The 17,611-nt window shown below is 38.6% G+C and overlaps 1 protein-coding gene across 2 annotated transcripts; it reads left to right on the plus strand.

The window, feature by feature from the left end:
* The first annotated feature begins 1,276 nt into the window (after window positions 1-1,276).
* Window positions 1,277-11,722, plus strand: HDC (histidine decarboxylase). Of its 2 annotated transcripts, XM_042875896.1 has the most exons (13): window positions 1,277-1,395; window positions 1,938-2,339; window positions 3,492-3,664; window positions 4,196-4,309; window positions 5,428-5,550; window positions 6,351-6,485; window positions 7,354-7,497; window positions 7,752-7,818; window positions 8,128-8,290; window positions 8,393-8,483; window positions 9,636-9,734; window positions 10,421-10,522; window positions 10,707-11,722. In XM_042875896.1, exons 2-13 carry the CDS (start codon window positions 2,312-2,314, stop codon window positions 11,463-11,465), a joined length of 1,998 nt encoding a protein of 665 aa, XP_042731830.1. In that variant the 5' UTR covers window positions 1,277-1,395; window positions 1,938-2,311; the 3' UTR covers window positions 11,466-11,722. The 2 variants fall into 2 exon arrangements, 1 of the variants encoding a protein (XP_042731830.1); XR_006179844.1 differs by lacking the exon at window positions 10,707-11,722 and having other exon boundaries at window positions 9,636-9,961; window positions 10,421-10,507.
* Window positions 11,723-17,611: the final 5,889 nt, after the last annotated feature.

Consider the following 17,611-nt stretch of genomic DNA (forward strand, 5'->3'; position numbering starts at 1 on the left):
AATTATTCCATGATGAAAATAATGTTTGTGTCCTCACATCCCACAAACTTAACTACTGTTTAATCTCTCTTAACTCTTAATAATGATAAGAATTTCACCATCAGCCTGAGTGGTGATAGTGGTAATGTTCACATCCACATGGGGAATTTCCCACGGTTCTGACAGCGCTGACCTTTGCAGCAAACAATGAAAAGAACGTTTTTCTATTCGTTCTGCTTCCTGTGGGCAAATATTCTATTCCTTGCGGTCTGTAGCAAACCCTCGCAACCCTTCCAGGTGCAGGGTAGCTAAAACAAAACCAGATTTATCTCCAGTAATATTTACCCTACCTGTAATCCGTTATCGCCCATCTTATTCTGGCTCCAAACAGGACCTGTTTATTCTTTTCCCTACTGAATGAAAAGCCAACCTCGTCAAACTGTCAGTTTGAGCAAAAGACATAGAATATATGTCACATGGAGTATTTATTGTGTAGTTCAGCTCTGAAAACATTGTTAGAAGTATTGGTTCTTATTTGCTGTTCCAAATTGAAATCATAATTGTAATTAGCTGCCAGCTTTCTTTGATCAGACTTGCTTCCTGTTGAAAATAATGTATTTATTACTCATAATGACCTACAGTCACGGTTTTTGATCACTAGGCTCTTTTTGACTTGATCCTGCCAGCTCCTTCTCATCTCCTTTGTTCCCCTTTATGAAAGCAGTAACAGTACAGGCAAGAGATGTTCCGAAATTCATGTGAAGTACTGGGAGTATCTTAATTTTTCTTTTCCTGATGATGATGATGTTTCCTGAGGAATGAGAGAGAAAATAAGCGACTATGCATATGGTACATTTGTGCGTGCTCTTCTTGCACTTCTTTTAGTGCCTTTATCTTTTTTTTTTTTTAATTTCAGTATATTAATCTGATGTGTGTATCGGCATCTTTATCTCTGAAACAGCTCTTTCTCAATTATCTAATCGCAGCATGAACTCGGAAAGGTTCTTACAATGTTCTACAGAAAATATGCTGCAGGAAGAAGCTGTTACAGCTTTTTAGAATGATGGAAGGATTCAGGCTGAATTGAGCTGCTCTGAGAGCTGGTTCCTTTCCATATGACAAGAACATGGGAACTGCTGTGATGTGTCAGACTAAAGGTCTGCCCAGCTGGCACCTTGTGCCCAGCACTGACCAGCCACAAGCAGAAGCCTGGGAAATAGCAAAAATAGGAGTGTATTATCCTACATAATCATTTCTCTTTCTAGAGCTCAGTCATTTAGACTATTAAGATGTTTAAGTCCTACTTCTCTTTTTTCCCAGGACTGCCTGATATCAGTGTAGAGCAAATCAGTTGCTTCTGCTGAAGACGGTTAGCGCTCCACATCGAAGTGTCAAAGATTCTGCTGCCAAAGACAGGTCAGGATGTGTTTTCAGTTCTAAATGAAACTGGAACAACAGGGACTCTGGCTGTTCTTTCAAACTGAAAATATAGGTAGAGGGCTTGAAGGAATTCTGGAAATATATGGCCAAGTCTCAGTGCTTATGCGTACTATGTGTGAGAAAAGCAAGCATGGTGTGCAAAGCTTGTTTCCTCAGCTCAGCACTGTAGAGTGGTACCACTGGAGGAGTATAACTGCGGTATAACAGTCTGATCTGCAAGGGCAGAATTTCCACAAAGAGAATCACTGCTTTGTATTGCAGGTCTGGAACTGGTAGTGTTTGTAATGCCTTTCCTTACAACGGTGTGAGTACGACAGTGCGGAGGATGAAGAGTTGTGGAGATGTTCTCTTCTTGGGAAACTCAGTTCTAAATTAATTAATTAATTTACTGTTAAGTCCTTACCTGCTCGAAAGTGCAGTGTCCAAATTATGTGCTGGTCCCTTTGTTACAATGACTACTGCTAGTGCTGCTTTCAGCCTGCAGAAGAAATATGACTGCTTTTATTTGTTTTTTAAAGCTCTTCAGCTCCTTCTCTTGCATGATTCTGATGTTAATGTGTCCATTATATCCATGATGGATTACTGCGTGTCTTCTGAAAGGTGCTTGCAAAACAAGAAAGAATTGGAGTCAAGACAGCTCATCTCACAGATGTGTTATCTTATACATCAAAAGAGCACAGATGAGAATGTACAAGAGACTGTAAAAGCCCTCCATTGGGAGGAGTTAGATAAACACTCACCAGTAACCTGCCTGCGTTAAACCTTGTGCGCAAGTCTGAGATAAAGAGCACTATAAAGGGTGAGCAGCTAGCAGGGCACCAGACTGGTCTGCCCACAACTCTCTGAGAGGTTGCAGGTCAAGTGTGCAGAGGTGCTCCTAGGAGGAATCAGCATGGAACCTGAGGAGTACAGACGGAGAGGTGAGTGATCCTCATGGAAATGGGTCACATTTGCCTCTGAGGAAGAGCTGTTGTAGGGCTGTGGGTGGCACCCAGCAATGAGAGGGGCTGTGGATTGTTTAACTGCCCATGCCCTTGGGGCTTTACATCTGCTGGAGTGGAGATGATGTGTCCCAGTTTGAATTAACAGATTTAGTCAGTGGAAGACTTAGACTTTTTGATCTTACATTTGAATACTGTGGGAAAGCCCCGAAGCCTAAAAATTCTGAATAAACTTGTGTGAAGGGGTTATGCACAATGGCTCTTCCCTGACTGACACACAGCAGTTCTGGAGATGGGAGCAATCTTTGGTCTCAAGGCTGGAGGAGGTTACCTGGTAAATGGAGGTATTGCATTGAGCTGTGTAGCTGTTTTCAGAGGATGCAAAAGGGATTGTGCTATAATAGCAGGGAAGAATGGCACATTAAGAGAACTGCATTTCTGTATGTTTTTGTTTTATCTGTAGGTAAGAAAATCTATCCCATCTGTAATCAGTCTGTATTTGCGTCATGATCTGATTTTAGAAGTACACTTGAACTACTGAGCGATGACAACCTTGTGAATCTGTTCAGTCTCCATGAAGTCTATTTCAGAAGCTGTGTCCCTACGTTATTAGTTGGGACTAATAATATAGACAAGGCATAAAGTTTGAGTAGTTTTCCCTAGAAATTTAGTTCCCTAGAAATCTAGTTTTCGCTAGATTAGCTGGTCACAGAACCAGAGATCATTTCAGGTCTCCTGTTTGCTGCCCAGTATTTCTTCTGATGAAGAACATTTGCTCTGAATAATTGGAAATGTTCCAAAGGTCACACAGCTCCTATGTGTGGGGTGCCATGTGCATGTTCTCTGCTAAACAGGAGCACTAATTCATGAGGCTGGTTCATAATACATTGAATTGAGACTCATACTGTGAAATATGGCTCTATTTTCTTAGATAAGCGAAGTAATGAGTTTATTGTCAGAGTGCAGACTATTATTTTTTTCCACTAGTGGACCATGTAATGTTAAGTGATGATTCAGAGGACTAGTCTGAACCAAATGTTGAGTAGAATCCTGACAGATTGCATGACGTGATAGTATTGCAATTTGCTTTTCTCTCAATCTAAACTCAAAGCATTGGTTTGCTTCTTCCAGGGAAAGACATGGTGGATTACATTTGCCAGTACCTGAGCAATGTGAGAGAGAGACGAGTGACTCCTGATGTACAACCAGGTTACATGAAAGCTCAGTTGCCAGATTCTGCCCCAATGGACCCAGATAGCTGGGACAACATCTTTGGAGATATAGAGAAAATCATTATGCCTGGGGTAAGAAATAAAAATCATTACTAACTGGGGTAAATACCCAAAACCTGGGAATGCACAAGTTCTGCAGGATGTGTTTTTAGATGCATGCTCACATTGGTGACCAGCGTGCAAGCTCTTTCAGGAGTACTGAGGAAGGCTATGTAATTGTGGCATACAGCCAAAAACAAGCTCTTTGATAAAATGAGCAATAGCAACTTGGTTGTAAGGACTCCCCATGTCAGGGTAAATTTTTTGGACTCTGTTGTGCAATGTTGTTCAATTCTTTCCTGTTCACAATCTTTGTCTGCCTGTTAAATTCAGATAAATGCTTTTGATATAATTTGGAATTTATCTAATAACGGCACAATTTTATCATTTGATAATGCTGCACTCCTGTTGATACTGTCTCTGTAGCTTTCTGATAGCAATTCTATAATTGCTCATATTACGCTGTTATGATCCTTTCCCATCATGAAGCAGGCACTGATCACTATATCTTGTGCACAGTTTTCTCACGTTTTCAGAATTGACTTCCAGATAATTTCATTCTAGGTGGTTCATTGGCAAAGTCCACACATGCATGCCTACTTCCCAGCTCTTACTTCTTGGCCTTCGCTGCTTGGAGATATGCTGGCAGATGCAATTAACTGCTTGGGATTCACCTGGGTAAATTACTCTTTTTATTTTGTTATCTTAGAAATTCTTCTCCTGTGTATATTATGGAGATCACAGTCATTCCTTCTGGTTCTATGAGTCAGTATAAATTTTTACTGTAGACCACTGTAAGCTGTTTGTGTATAACTGAAAAATGTCTCTTGTAAAAAATAAGTCATATGTAAAAGCAAATGTTGCCTAGTACTAAGAGTTGAATGAAAAAATACACCACTTAGAAAGGTCTGTTTTCTAATTATTTGCGTATCTCACAGTAAGCATTGTTCCCTGATCGTTTATCTCAGTACTAAGGCTGTCGCACAAGCACTGCAGGCAATAGAGCAGCCAGCACCCCTGACTGCAAGTTGGGCTGGGCTTCATTCCAGTTCTCCTGCTCATTTGGGAAAGCACTCTTTCTATTTTTCTCCTCCTAGAATAGAATGTTTGGTAGCCTGTCCCATAATGTCTGAGTATTTGGTGTCGCACTTAAATACGTGTCTCCATGTTAAGAAAGCAGTAAAGCCCATAAACCTGTAAGGAACTGGGAGGTTACAGTCTCTGTGTACTTGTATCAGATTAGCTCATTGCATACACAGAAGTGTCCATTTCCACGCTCTCTATTTACTTTGTAATTCTGTTTGTTTCGGTTAAGTTTGTAATGTAAACTCTCATAAACCGATTCTTTCATAAGCGGAAAGCTTGACACTGCAAAACAACTTCAATCTTTTGCTGCTCTTTAAACCCCACCAAAAAGATGGATCAGTGACTTTTCTGCTTAGGGACTGTGAGCAGTGGTGGTGAACTGCAACTATGCGTTTTTGCCTCACGTAGTTTGCTGTAATCTCAACGTCGAGGTCTGTGTCAGAGAACTCACCGAACAACAACATCGTTTTTATTAAAATAGCATTGTGCTCTGCTGGGTAGGAGTCATAGTGTTACAGGGCTAGCTGTTTATATATCCAATGTTACAAAGCTTGTAACCTGTGTGTTGCATCAAGGTGAGATTTCTGCCAAGGCAATTAAATGTTAATAGCTATGAATTAAAATGTAGCGTGTGGTGTACTCTCAAAGGCTTAAACTCCTGCTGTGTTTGCTAAGTGAATTTACAGCATCATTCTTGTTTAATTTTCTAGGCCTCCAGTCCCGCCTGTACAGAACTGGAAATGAATGTGATGGACTGGCTGGCTAAAATGCTGGGACTTCCAGATAAATTCCTGCATCACCATCCTGATAGTGTGGGCGGAGGAGTATTACAGGTAAAGGAGATCAGAGTTAGTCCCATCAGCATTTCTGGTTGCACTCAAGTAATTTCCTTCTTGGTGATCATTTTTCTTTGAGGCAAAATCAATGAAGTCCAAATGGAAACAACTCCAATATTGACATTTCTTTCCCAGATTTTAGGTTCGTATTTAGATGATAATGGAATAGGAATTGCTATTGCTTTTATTCCTTAATATGTTATAGACTAGGAGCAGGTATTCTTGTGAACAGACTTAAGGATAAACGAGATAATCAGATTTGGTTGTCTGTTGCTTCACTAAAGTTATTCCTGCGTAACTAAAGACGACGACTTATCACTGTCTTCCCAGCAGTCCTCATCCACATATATTCTTTTTCGTTTATCTCATGCTGACTTTGTGACTCTGAAAGCCCCAAGATCCAAGGCCTGAACCTCACCTTATTTCAAAAGGTCTTAGCCAAGTACTCTCTGGAATCAGTGCTAAGGCTCTGTTTTTACAGAAACAGTTTTCTTTAGACTTGTATTACTTATAGTAGATGCTAAATTTAATCTGTAGAAGAACAAAAGAAAAATGTGACTTATTTGCTCACCTCAGTACCGTACACGAATAATACATGGCAGTGAAAAGATTTTGCTTTGTATTCCTGGCCCAGAGAGCTGCTTGTCAGCTAGTGACTTTCCATTGTGTCTGAGAAAAGCAGTAGGAGAACCAAAAGACCGGGTCGGTAACTGGGCACTTGAATGATTTTGCTCGATCACTGGCAAAATAGCAGTGAAGCAGAAGAATGTTGCAGTAAATGAGCAATGTCTTTGCAGAGCACCGTGAGTGAATCAACCTTGGTTGCGCTCCTGGCAGCACGGAAAAACAAAATTCTGGAGATGAAGCTTTCTGAGCCAGACGCTGACGAGTCCTCACTCAATTCTCGTCTCATTGCTTACGCATCTGATCAAGTAGGTTACAAATTACAAAGAGAATAAATTGGCCTCTGTCTCAGGCAGGCCATCAGATGACTCTGTGATCTTGCATTACTGTACAAAAAGAAAAATACGAGCATGATCAAGTCACTCTAAAGCCCTTTTCTTCAGATGGGGAAATGAAATAGATATGAGATTTTGCAGTGTTCCAGAAGTCTGAAAAGGACTTTCTCAGATGACTGATTTCTGCACTTCTTTCCTGTTTCCTGCAAAACCTTTCTCCAGAAACTTCAGCAGCTATAGCTACTGCTGATCTCATACTACTTCAAGCTCTTGTTTCTTCTCAGCCTCTTTCCATTTGGAGACGGGCTCGCTTGGCCTGCAAGCTTGTTCTTGGAGAAATGCCTACAGAATGATGTGACTCTGCAAACCTGTTCTGTTTTCTGGCTCCTAAGCTGAACAATCACATTCTCCTGTGGAAGACAGCAGCGGGAGTCACACTCATACTGGCTTGCCCTTCATATAACAAAAAGAGCTTTTTCCTGTGAGATGTTTAAATCTGTGTGAGCCCAGAACAAGGCATGTTTCAAGGTTGTCTTACAACAGTGAAAAGAGCAAATGCTGAGACTGATCCATTTCTAGTGAGTCCTTTAAGATTTGGGTTTTGATAAATGACCCTTACAAGATAAATACAGCTATTACTAGATTTTAGAGACCAGTGCCCAAATAAATTTCTTGAAATTACAATGTTGTATTTTTTAGTTGTTCACAATGAACAAACTTTCAGATTTATATTAATCTTGATTACAAGAATTACCTTATCTATGGCTTTATTGCAACAAATGTATTTTATAATGCCATAATTTATCTCTTACTGCTCTGTTTTTTGTTGTTGTTGTTTAAGGCACATTCTTCTGTGGAAAAGGCTGGCTTGATTTCTCTTGTGAAGATGAAATTTCTGCCTGTGGATGAGAACTTTTCCCTTAGAGGTGAAACTTTGAAGAAAGCCATAGCAGAAGACAGAAAGAAAGGCCTAGTGCCCGTCTTTGTATGTTCAGTTCCCTGATTAAGAGTATTAATACAGTGTTGTATTCTTAATGTCAACATAAGAAATATCTTAGATATAGCTTTGCTATGTTAAAATGTTTTCATTGAAGGTGAAAATGTGTAGGAGAATTTACATTTTATTGAAATAAAACATTTTTATTTCATTTTAACTATATTGATAGCTTTTCAAGTTTTTAAGCACTGCATCCATTTATTTAAAAAAAAAGCCATCTGAATAGTCTTATTTCATTCCAGGTTTGTGCAACTTTGGGTACAACTGGTGTCTGTGCTTTTGACAGTCTCTCTGAGCTGGGTCCAATTTGTAAGTGTCATTTATTTATCCCTTTTTAAAAAATAGTTATTTATCCCTTTATTTCTGAGAATTCTGTTGTAGACCCAACTCTACATCAGTCGTCATACGTGATGAAAGTCAGAATTCAGTGTTTTTGTGGTTCTGGTTCCACAGCCTTAAAATAAAACTAGATTTTCTATTTCTTGTCTTGCATTTTATTTTGTCGTCAACCTGTCCACCTCCTGCACAAGCATATGCATGCTTTTAAGAGAGGAAAGTACTAGTTTAATTTAGGAGGTACTTTAATTCATTGTATAACAACAATTTCAATTCCAACAGGTGGTGCTGAGGGACTCTGGCTTCATATTGATGCTGCATATGCAGGAACAGCATTTCTGTGTCCTGAATTTCGATTGTTCTTGGATGGAATTGAGTATGCGGATTCCTTCACTTTTAACCCTTCTAAATGGATGATGGTTCATTTTGACTGCACAGGATTTTGGTGAGTAAAGGCAAAGCAGAAACAACACCAAAAGGATAATAAGAAAATTATTCTTTCCCTGCACATTTTTTTTCTAAACATAGTTCATTCTACAATTGATAGGGTTAAGGATAAATACAAGCTACATCAAACCTTCAGTGTTAACCCTGTCTATCTCCGACATCCCAATTCAGGAGCTGCTGTTGATTTCATGGTAAGTTTTTAATTACGTTTATGTTTTAAATTCCCATAGAATGGTCAAATGTTGACTGAGAAATTCCTCTGAGTTATTTTTCAAGTGGTCTTACTACTTAAAAACGTTAAAGTCATGCAGAGATCATGAGTAGATTAATTAATAAAGCTTTTGGAGATTTATAGAGATTGAAGTACATTTTTTACACAGGCAGGGATCTAGCCTGGCCTTTTTAGTTAGAAGAATCATTTTGGTACCCTCTATTGTTTGCATAATTCCTATTGGTGGCATTTTGAATGATTTTTCTTATATTTCTGCTATGTGATAAAATGGAAAAAGGAATAAGCAATGTAAGCACTATGCTCTGAAACAGCTGTAAAAGGAATTACATTTTCCTCTGATTAAAACGTACTGAGATAGGAGAACTGAAGCATCTCGCTTTAGATCCATCTTAAAGCAGATTTCAATACAGTAAACCAAGAGAACATTCAACCGCCAATTGTTTCTGCTATGATCTCACCCAAGTCCTGAAAAGATGACTGTTTTCTTGAAATCAATGGTGCTTTTCACTAGCAGTGTGTGTAGAGAGTGGAAAGAAATAAATCAATGAGTCTCTCTTGTGGTTAAATAGGACCTTGCATGTTATTGGGTAGCTCCTTAGAAGTAGCTTTTGTCACTCTTTTCCATGCAGTAGGTGATATTTTCTCTGCAGGAATTTTTTCCTGCATGAATTCTTACTATTTACATGGGAAGATGTTCAGGATGGCCTTTAAATATACAAATTACACAAAGTGAAGCGAACACACAATCCTAAATTGTAAATAGACAGATCACATCTCAAGTTAATAACAGTCTTTGACTGCAAACAAGTTGTTAATTGCAATATGCTGGAAATCAACTGAAAATTCTAAGCATATCCATAGATTAACACCTCACTTCTAGATGAAGGGGAATAGACAAAAATTTATTTTTGCAAATAATTGAAAAAGACTTAGACATAGGATTTTCTTGATGGCTCTCTTCTAGGCTTACGTATGTTTCAGTAATGTGAAATTTATTCTGTCAGTAAAGATTTCTGAGTTGAGCACAGGTCTGAAGCAACAGGCCGTGTTCGGTGAGGGGACAGTCCTTCTGTTGCTTCTGCTTTATTGATACGCTCTTGTGTTTTCACAGCACTGGCAAATTCCACTGAGTCGTCGATTTCGTTCTTTGAAGCTGTGGTTTGTGATTCGGTCATTTGGGGTGAAAAAGCTTCAAGCTCATGTTCGGCATGTATGTGCATTAGCAGTGCAAGCATAAGTGTGTTATGTTTCATTTACCAGTAGCTGAGTTTCTGAAATTCAGTCATGCGAAGATGAGTAACAGAAATTCACTATGCGTGCTGATTTTACCCTTCAGTAACATGTAAAGATGTACTGTGTTGACAAAGCATTTCCTGTACCTTTCTTGGAAGCAATGGGCAGTGGAAAGCAACTTGATAAACCAATGCACATCACTGAGTAAGTTTTATAGAGTCTTTCTTTGAACTGAAGTGGTAGCTGTTTAGGAAGCAGGATGTAATGGATGGCTGAACACATTGCTATGAAACTTTACAGGCTTAAGTCTTCGATGGAATGTAAATAAAAGAGATTATATTGTGAATAAATAGTTGCTGCAACAGGACTTTAATCCGGGAAAAGAAGCATTCAAATTTCTAACTTTATTTGAATTCCTATATCTAGCCCAAGTACTCCTGATCACTGTCAAGGATTTGGGCAAATAGAGACAGCATTAACCATTCCTAGTTTTGTTGTCAGTCTTAGCTTTTGCTACCATGCATGAAATGAAATCCTCTTAAAGAGGATTGTAGTTCTTTTTTTAACAACTCAATTTAATGTCTTACAGTGAGTTTGTGATAAACTAGTTATAACTGCTCTTTTTTATTGTTTTTTTTTTTTTTTTTTTCCCCCTAACAATAGGGCACTGAAACAGCCAAATTCTTTGAATCTTTGGTAAGAAGTGATCCACTGTTTGAAATTCCTGCCAAGAGACATCTTGGACTGGTTGTGTTTCGTTTAAAGGTAAAAATTGGGACGTTTGCATGTCCTTTTGGAGTAATTTGACTACAACTGTTTTCTCCATAGGCATTAAGAATGAATAAGCTTTCACATAAGATTTGTAATCCTGAAAATCTTGCAGATATTTGGATGACACTGGAAATTTTAACAGTTGTGTGTTTTTTTTTCCTATCCATATTTAAAACAGGGTCCCAACTGGCTGACAGAAAAACTCCTGAAGGAACTGAGCAGTTCTGGCAGGCTCTTCCTTATTCCAGCAACCGTTCGTGATAAGTTCATCATCCGCTTTACTGTAACATCTCAGTTCACAACCAGGGAAGATATTCTGCAAGACTGGAACATCATTCAACACACTGCAGCCCAAATCATTAGCCAGCATAATGAATTGCATCACGTCAGTTCTGGTGATGAGGCAAAAATCCCTAATCCAATATCTGAGCCTAGTTCTAGTGTCATTAGTCATGCTTCTCAGCTCTATATAGAAGAAGGAAAATACAAAATACCTTCCAGAAAAATAGTAGGTCAGCCCAAAAAGCTAGAAATGAGTCCCAGTACATGTGTGATCAGTCAGCAAGTGGAAGGTCAAGGGGATCTAGATGATTGTTTTCCAGAAGATGTACAAGATGTTACCAAACATAAGTTAACCTCTTTCTTATTCAGTTATTTGTCTGTTGAAGGCAAGAAAAAGACAGCACGTTCGCTTAGCTGCAACAGTGTGCCAGTGACTGATGTTCTTGAGCAATGTAATCCTAAGGCAACAGATACTGACAAGAAGAAGCCTCATGCAAATGCCAGAATTCTTTCCAGGCTGCCTGAAGAGGTGATGATGCTCAAAAAAAGTGCCTTCAAAAAATTAATTAAGTTCTACAGTGTCCCGAGCTTTCCAGAGTGCAGCATTCAGTGTGGTCTTCAGCTGCCTTGTTGCCCCCTGCAAGCCATCGTTTAACAAGTAAAAGAGATTGGTGCTTAAGAGCTGTCTAGGTAGAAAGAGAACCAAAGTTTGCTTATTCATATGCAATACTACATGTGATTTTCTTCAATATGCATATTGTGGTAACAACCTCTGAGAAAATTCCTGTGCTTTTATTGGTGGAAAACTGTGTGTATTTATAGATTAAAGTGTCAAATAAACCTTGTAGACATATAACGTGAAACTTTGGTTTGTAGACTGTGGTAAAGAAAATGCTAACTTCTGCTTTATAGACCACCCTTTGCTGATAATCGTATACTAGAAACATTTTGACAAAGTATGTTGGTCTCAATTGGGTGTTAAAAATTCCATTCTCTTTGCCCTATTTTTTTTTTTTTTCTTAATATCTTGCCTTAAACTCTCTAGATCGTTGTGAGGTTCGGTGTGCGCAGACAATGCCAGCATCCCTTCTGCACTGTGAAAAGAGGATGATGTGACCAGAGATCTTACTATCCATTAGTGCAGTTTTTCAGCTCTTGAGTTTAAAAACAGCAACCCCGCCATTCCATCTGCACTAGTCAGCTAACAGTGCATAGGAGGCTTTATGGAACCGTGTTTCAAGAAAACAAGAATGGATTTGGCCTAAAATTATGTATGTGTGTCTGTCTCCATCTGACTAACTCTGAATTGTCCTAGTGTGTTCTGTTTGCAAAACTAATTGAGGAGGGGCAGTACCTACTTACATACTTTTTATTTAGAGTGAAGAGCAGGACTGGACAGGTCAACAGTCAGAATTAGTCCTCTGGAGATTTGGAGGATGACAGCAGCAATGCAGTGGAGGATGGAGCACCCATGCTGTAGAACAGGCAGCTTAGGAAACAGAAAACTCAAGAAGAAAGGAGCAAAAAGATTTTAGGTAAGAAATTAAAAGGAAAACTAAAATCAGGCTGAGATATATCTAGATAAGTTCTATTAAGTCAATCTGACATTCATGGTTTATTTCAAATACCAATATTTGCTAATATTAAGAATTAGAATTTCCTGGCAAGGTTAGAATAACAGATCCCTTAAAATGCAAATATTATAAAACATGGATTTTTGGACATGCTCACAATCTGAAGTTGTGTTTTTTTTTACTGAATTATAAATGTCCCGAGTTGTGTGTATATACAGGTTTATTTTGTCACCCAGAAAATAGAAGCAATCTTTAACGACTGCTTTATTGAAACCCTCATTCCGTGGTTGTACTTTATGCCACTTAAAAGTTGCTGCAAATTCAGTAGCACTCTGCAAAACCAAATTATAGCTCTGTTTATCAATGTCATCGTATAACTGGAGAAATTAAATTAAATTTTCTAGATTTAAAGAGAATTGTATTAAAAAAAAAAAAAAATCCATACAGTGCAGAAGTTGAAACCTTACTAATAGATATCTGAACCGTCTGCATCCATCAGGTAGTAATTGAACTGTTGAATGTGTGGATCAGTAAAACTGAATGCAAGAAGAACTGGTAGGAGAAGCACTAGTGAAAGACTTATTGCCCTATTTAAATAAGGCAAGAAAACACTAGTGACATTACTTGTGCAGTTTTCAACTTTTAATCAGAAAGTATTAAGGCTTTGATCCATCATTTTTCTGGTACTAAGACTCAGTTTTAAATTTAGTATTTAAATTAAAAGTAAGATTTTCAGACTACTAATAAGGTACATTGTCAAGTTCTTAAGGATTAATATTTCTTGACTGTTGCAGCCTCTGTGTAGACTGCTGACTCTATAGGAAGTCTGTAATGGAAGTCAGTGCTACTAGCTTATCTGTATCTTGTTTTCAGACCAAAGAGCAGTAGAATTTCTTTTCAGAAAAGAGCAAAAAAATGACAGTTGAAGATTGGGCAAGTCTTGTGCTTGATGTGGGTTAGCAAGACAAAGTGCTACCTTGACTGATTAGTTGCTTTATATAACTCAAACATTTAAATGTTGGTTGAATAATTTGGGGTACTAGCAGCTTCGTGTTATTCCACTTGGGTAATATCAGCAAATATACAACCTTTCTTGAAGGAGCAATATTTATTTTAATTAAATACCCTAAGAAATAGCACTAGAGTGACAATCCTGCAATATTTTTCTAACTCAAATTTAGAATCAGTTTAGAACTTGGCTTTGAAAAGTGAGTGTTAACATGCCTGTAAGAATTTCCTCCATTAAATTTGAAGTTTTCCTTTAGTTGAATGCGTGCCGTTCCTACTCTGCCTTCATAACCTGGAGGAATCTGAAGGAATAATGCTATCCAGTAACTTCAGGATAACCTCTGTTTCTTGGGTGGTGACGTTGTTAACAAATGAGTCATTTTAGAAAACAGACCTTCAGTTAGATATCCGAATGATTTCTTCTTCAGGCTTCAGCATGCTAGATGCCAAACTGTTTTCAAAGCCAAGCACTGGAATAGTAGATGGCAGATATTTTGAACAACTTTGGAAAAGCAAGTCTCAGTATTCAGAAGTACCTGCAGCAGTGTTTAACTGTGCATGGGTGTTAATTTACTTCATAATGCAACATGGAAAATCTACTCTTATTTGTTGTGCTGAAAGACCTATCCATGCAGATAGAGGGCAGAAAGGAGTAAGACCCAGTTTATCGCCACATGAACAATTAATTACATGCTGCAGGGTTCAGTACTTAAGATTTTTTACTTCCCTACATACCAAGAGGGCTTCTTCATTCCCCTTCTAGTGACTGAGGCTTGGAACAGAAACTTTTTGTTGTTTTTACAAATTTCTAGGATTTTAGATCATGCAAGTAAATCAGATGTGACTATGCTGCATACCCATGAATGACATTATGGTTATTTCTGTTATGTTTCTGTAAAGCATTTGAGAAGGACAAGAACTAAAGTGCTTGGCTAAAGCAACTGTGTGGAAACATAATATTCTTATACAGAATTTCACATCAGAACCTCACAGCTATTGAGTTTTTCTCTCAAAACGACCATAACTAATTTGAGCCTCCTGCTCAGAAGAGGCTGTAGCAATGCTGTTCTGTTATGCTGCAAAAAGCTTTCTGAAGATGGGATTTCCTATGCAACGTTCTCTCACTCAGTTATGCTTTTGACTTTTGTATGTGGGCTCTGGCATTGGTTCTATAACTCTAGCAGGAAATCATAATCTGTGGACTGGAGAGCTAAAAGTCTCAGGTTAATTGGTCATGAAAATGTCCTAACAGCATTTTGAGGGACTTTTGACCACCTTATTGTTTAGGACCGAATTTTTTGGAAGCATATGAGTTGTCACCCAATAAGTATTTGGTTTACTGGCCGGCTTTTCAGAGTACATTGTTCAACTGAGATATTCGTGGGATGCACCTTTTCCACCCTCCTTCAATTACAAGCCCTCCTAAACATTTTCAGCTCTGTGTAGGTACTGATTTAAGTCACATGCTGGCTATCTTGTCGAGGTGATGTCACATTTCACACACGTTAAGCACAGGCAGTACTTAACGATGCTCAACCTGACAATGGCAACTAGAATTCAACAGGAATTATGTTGGTGTTGCTAGGCGTTTGGGTAGCCTCCAAAATAAAACAATACTTACGAGTTCCTATTATTTTCTCTAATATTCACTGAGCCCTAGCTGCGTATGTCTAGAATGTTCATTCTAGGTACTTTTGATTTAGCACTAATATTTGTTCCCTAAAGACTTCAAGCAAAGTCCATCTAGGAAATAGTCTGTGCTGCACACTGGGCCAAACTAGTTTTGTTCATTAATCCCAAGGGATGTATGTTAGTCCACTGCTAGATACAGCTTTATTTCTTCAAGCATTTCTCATTATCACAGAAGTTTAATAGGTAGTTAACTACCAATTAATATGTCGTTTTGTTTTTATGACTGCAAGGTGGGCAGGCAGCAGTGTGGGTGTGCTGGGCCTTGGCCTGCTATGTCTGCCCATGCCCGCAGACCCTGCAGTCAGGCTGTGTGGTAATGGAAAGACACTCACAGTTTCAGTGGGTGACCTATTAATGAGCTTATGATTTCCCATCTATACTCCCCTCCACAGTATCCTCCTTTCCAGCTTTCATCCTTCTGATGATCCTGATGAAACACAGATACCTTTCTGTGATATTTCCACATTAGTTGACGTTCACCGAACTCCTCCATTTTCCTGCATCAGTGTCTTCCATGGGATGACATCTCAGTATCAGGAGATTTCACTAGGGAACATTTTGGAGAAGTGGTTTTGTTCCCAAATTATGAGGTTATATTATGTTATTTTCAGCAGAAACATCCACTAATGCTGCTGAGCGTGGGTGTGCAGAGGCATCAAGCAAAAATGGCAAGAGAGCAGATTACTACCCATTGGTGAGTTGCTGTTTTTTAACAATAGTAATAAAAATTGTACAAGTGAGTAGTGATTTACAATGTTAGAGAAACTGACTCAGACCTTTCCCCTTAAAGTTGTCAGAATGTTCCTAATATTTGCTGAAGGTATTGTCGGAGCTCCTAAGGAGAAGAGCATTCTATTTTTGGTTGGGAAAGTGGTTAGTGTTAACAACGTATGAATTTTTGTGACTAGCAAGATATGAGGTCCTGTTTCATTCCTACGTCTTTGGTACGTATTATCATGGCATAAGATAGAATGTAAGCTTAAAGGACTTCAGCTGTTTTGAAGCTACTGTTTAGAAATACATATTCTGGAATAAGTACATCTTGATGGAACTTCTTAGAAGGCAGTTTTAGAATAAATGTTAGAAATAACCTGGAAAAGATGTAAATGTTGGCTGATCACTTGAATTATAAAAAGAAGCTCTTGTAGTTGAATAGATTGTTGCCTATGAGAAGTTTTAATATTGTATTTCCTAGGTTGGCTGCGGAAATTAAGGACATTGACTGAAAACAGTATCATGCCAAGTTTTCTAGCTAGGTTAATATAAATCAAGCCACTGCAGTTGAAGTATCATGTTTATTTTACTGTTTAAGTTATTTTTATGTTGTTTATAAAGAACACCTAAGTATTTGAAAACGGAGGTTCCAAAATTAAGTTTCCAAAATCAGTTAATATTTTTAGCAATGTGTCAGTAACCTTTTACTTTTCTTAGTGTCCAAACTTGATTCGAAGCTAAGTTATTGCTTCTAGCCTCTGCCAGTGAGGGAAAGAAAAAATGAAGAGGAGCTAAAATGTGTAGGATGCTACTGAGCTCCTCGGACGCGGGAAGACGCTTCTCCCCTCAGGTGAAGGCATCCGTGGCTTTGCCAAGTTATGCGGTAAGCAAGGGCTTGTTTTATCCACAAGATGTCACTGCAGGGTAACAAGTAACTGCGACTTTGTATTATGTTGGGATGTGAGCTAACTACCGTGCTGTAAAGGGGAAAATAAGCAGGCATTGTAAGAAAGCCGAGCACTCCTTGTACTCCCTAACCATAGAAGGCTCCATTTTTTTCTGTTCATACAGCCTCCTCTCTTTTCTGTTTTCTATTTTTTAATGGTTTGGTGGGAGATCTTGCTGTAACGGTACAAGACAGCACAGTCCATTCTTGCTATCTCAAGTGACAGTAACCAAACCACAAAACACCTCTTACCCACTTAGTAATCAGTGGTAGAGCATTGAGGTTCAGAGTGGATGACTTGTGGTTTGTATGAATCTGTGTCACAGATCAATCAGAATTTCTTCGTTTCTTGCCTGCTTCATCTGACTTTTCCTGCTGAAAACCATGACTGGATAATCTTTAGGATTGCTAAGATGAAATCTGCTATCTTCAGTTTCCAGTTTGAAACGTCTTTCTGACTGATTTTGTTGTTTACAGCTGATGCAGTTGCTATTAAGGATTTGTTTGCAGTATCAATGTAGTGTTTCTGTCATTTTAATTAGAAGAGAGGCTGACCTGATCTAATTCACTGGTGCTAGAAAAAGGGATGATTCTGTTTCCCTCTCATCCTTATCTGGTCTCTTAGCCCTGCTACTTGTTTTGCTCCAGCTCTGGCACTCTTTTGGCACATCAGTGACCAATCCAGCTCCCTAAACAGCAGAATATATTTTTCTGGGTGAGTTCTTTGCTGACTCATTGGGTAGAATTGACTCTTCAAGGGGTTCTATTAGTAGTAGGAACTATGAAAAAGGGGGAGTGAAGAGATAATAAGCAACATTTCAAGGTCTGAAATTCTCCCTCTGTTTACTTTCCTCTTCTGCATGAGTT

This window comes from Lagopus leucura, unplaced genomic scaffold (genome assembly GCF_019238085.1).
Source record: "Lagopus leucura isolate 7727_CA_CO unplaced genomic scaffold, USGS_WTPT01 Super-Scaffold_100015, whole genome shotgun sequence".
Taxonomy (NCBI): Eukaryota; Metazoa; Chordata; class Aves; order Galliformes; family Phasianidae; genus Lagopus; species Lagopus leucura.

What these genes read in the sequence shown, in the direction of transcription:
- HDC (XM_042875896.1), top strand. Translation starts at nt 2,312, where the DNA reads ATGGAACCTGAGGAGTACAGACGGAGAG. An exon ending in TGGGCGGAGGAGTATTACAG is followed by an intron (nt 5,551 to 6,350) that starts GTAAAGGAGATC and finishes ATGTCTTTGCAG; the next exon opens with AGCACCGTGAGTGAATCAAC. An exon ending in CTCTGAGCTGGGTCCAATTT is followed by an intron (nt 7,819 to 8,127) that starts GTAAGTGTCATT and finishes CAATTCCAACAG; the next exon opens with GTGGTGCTGAGGGACTCTGG.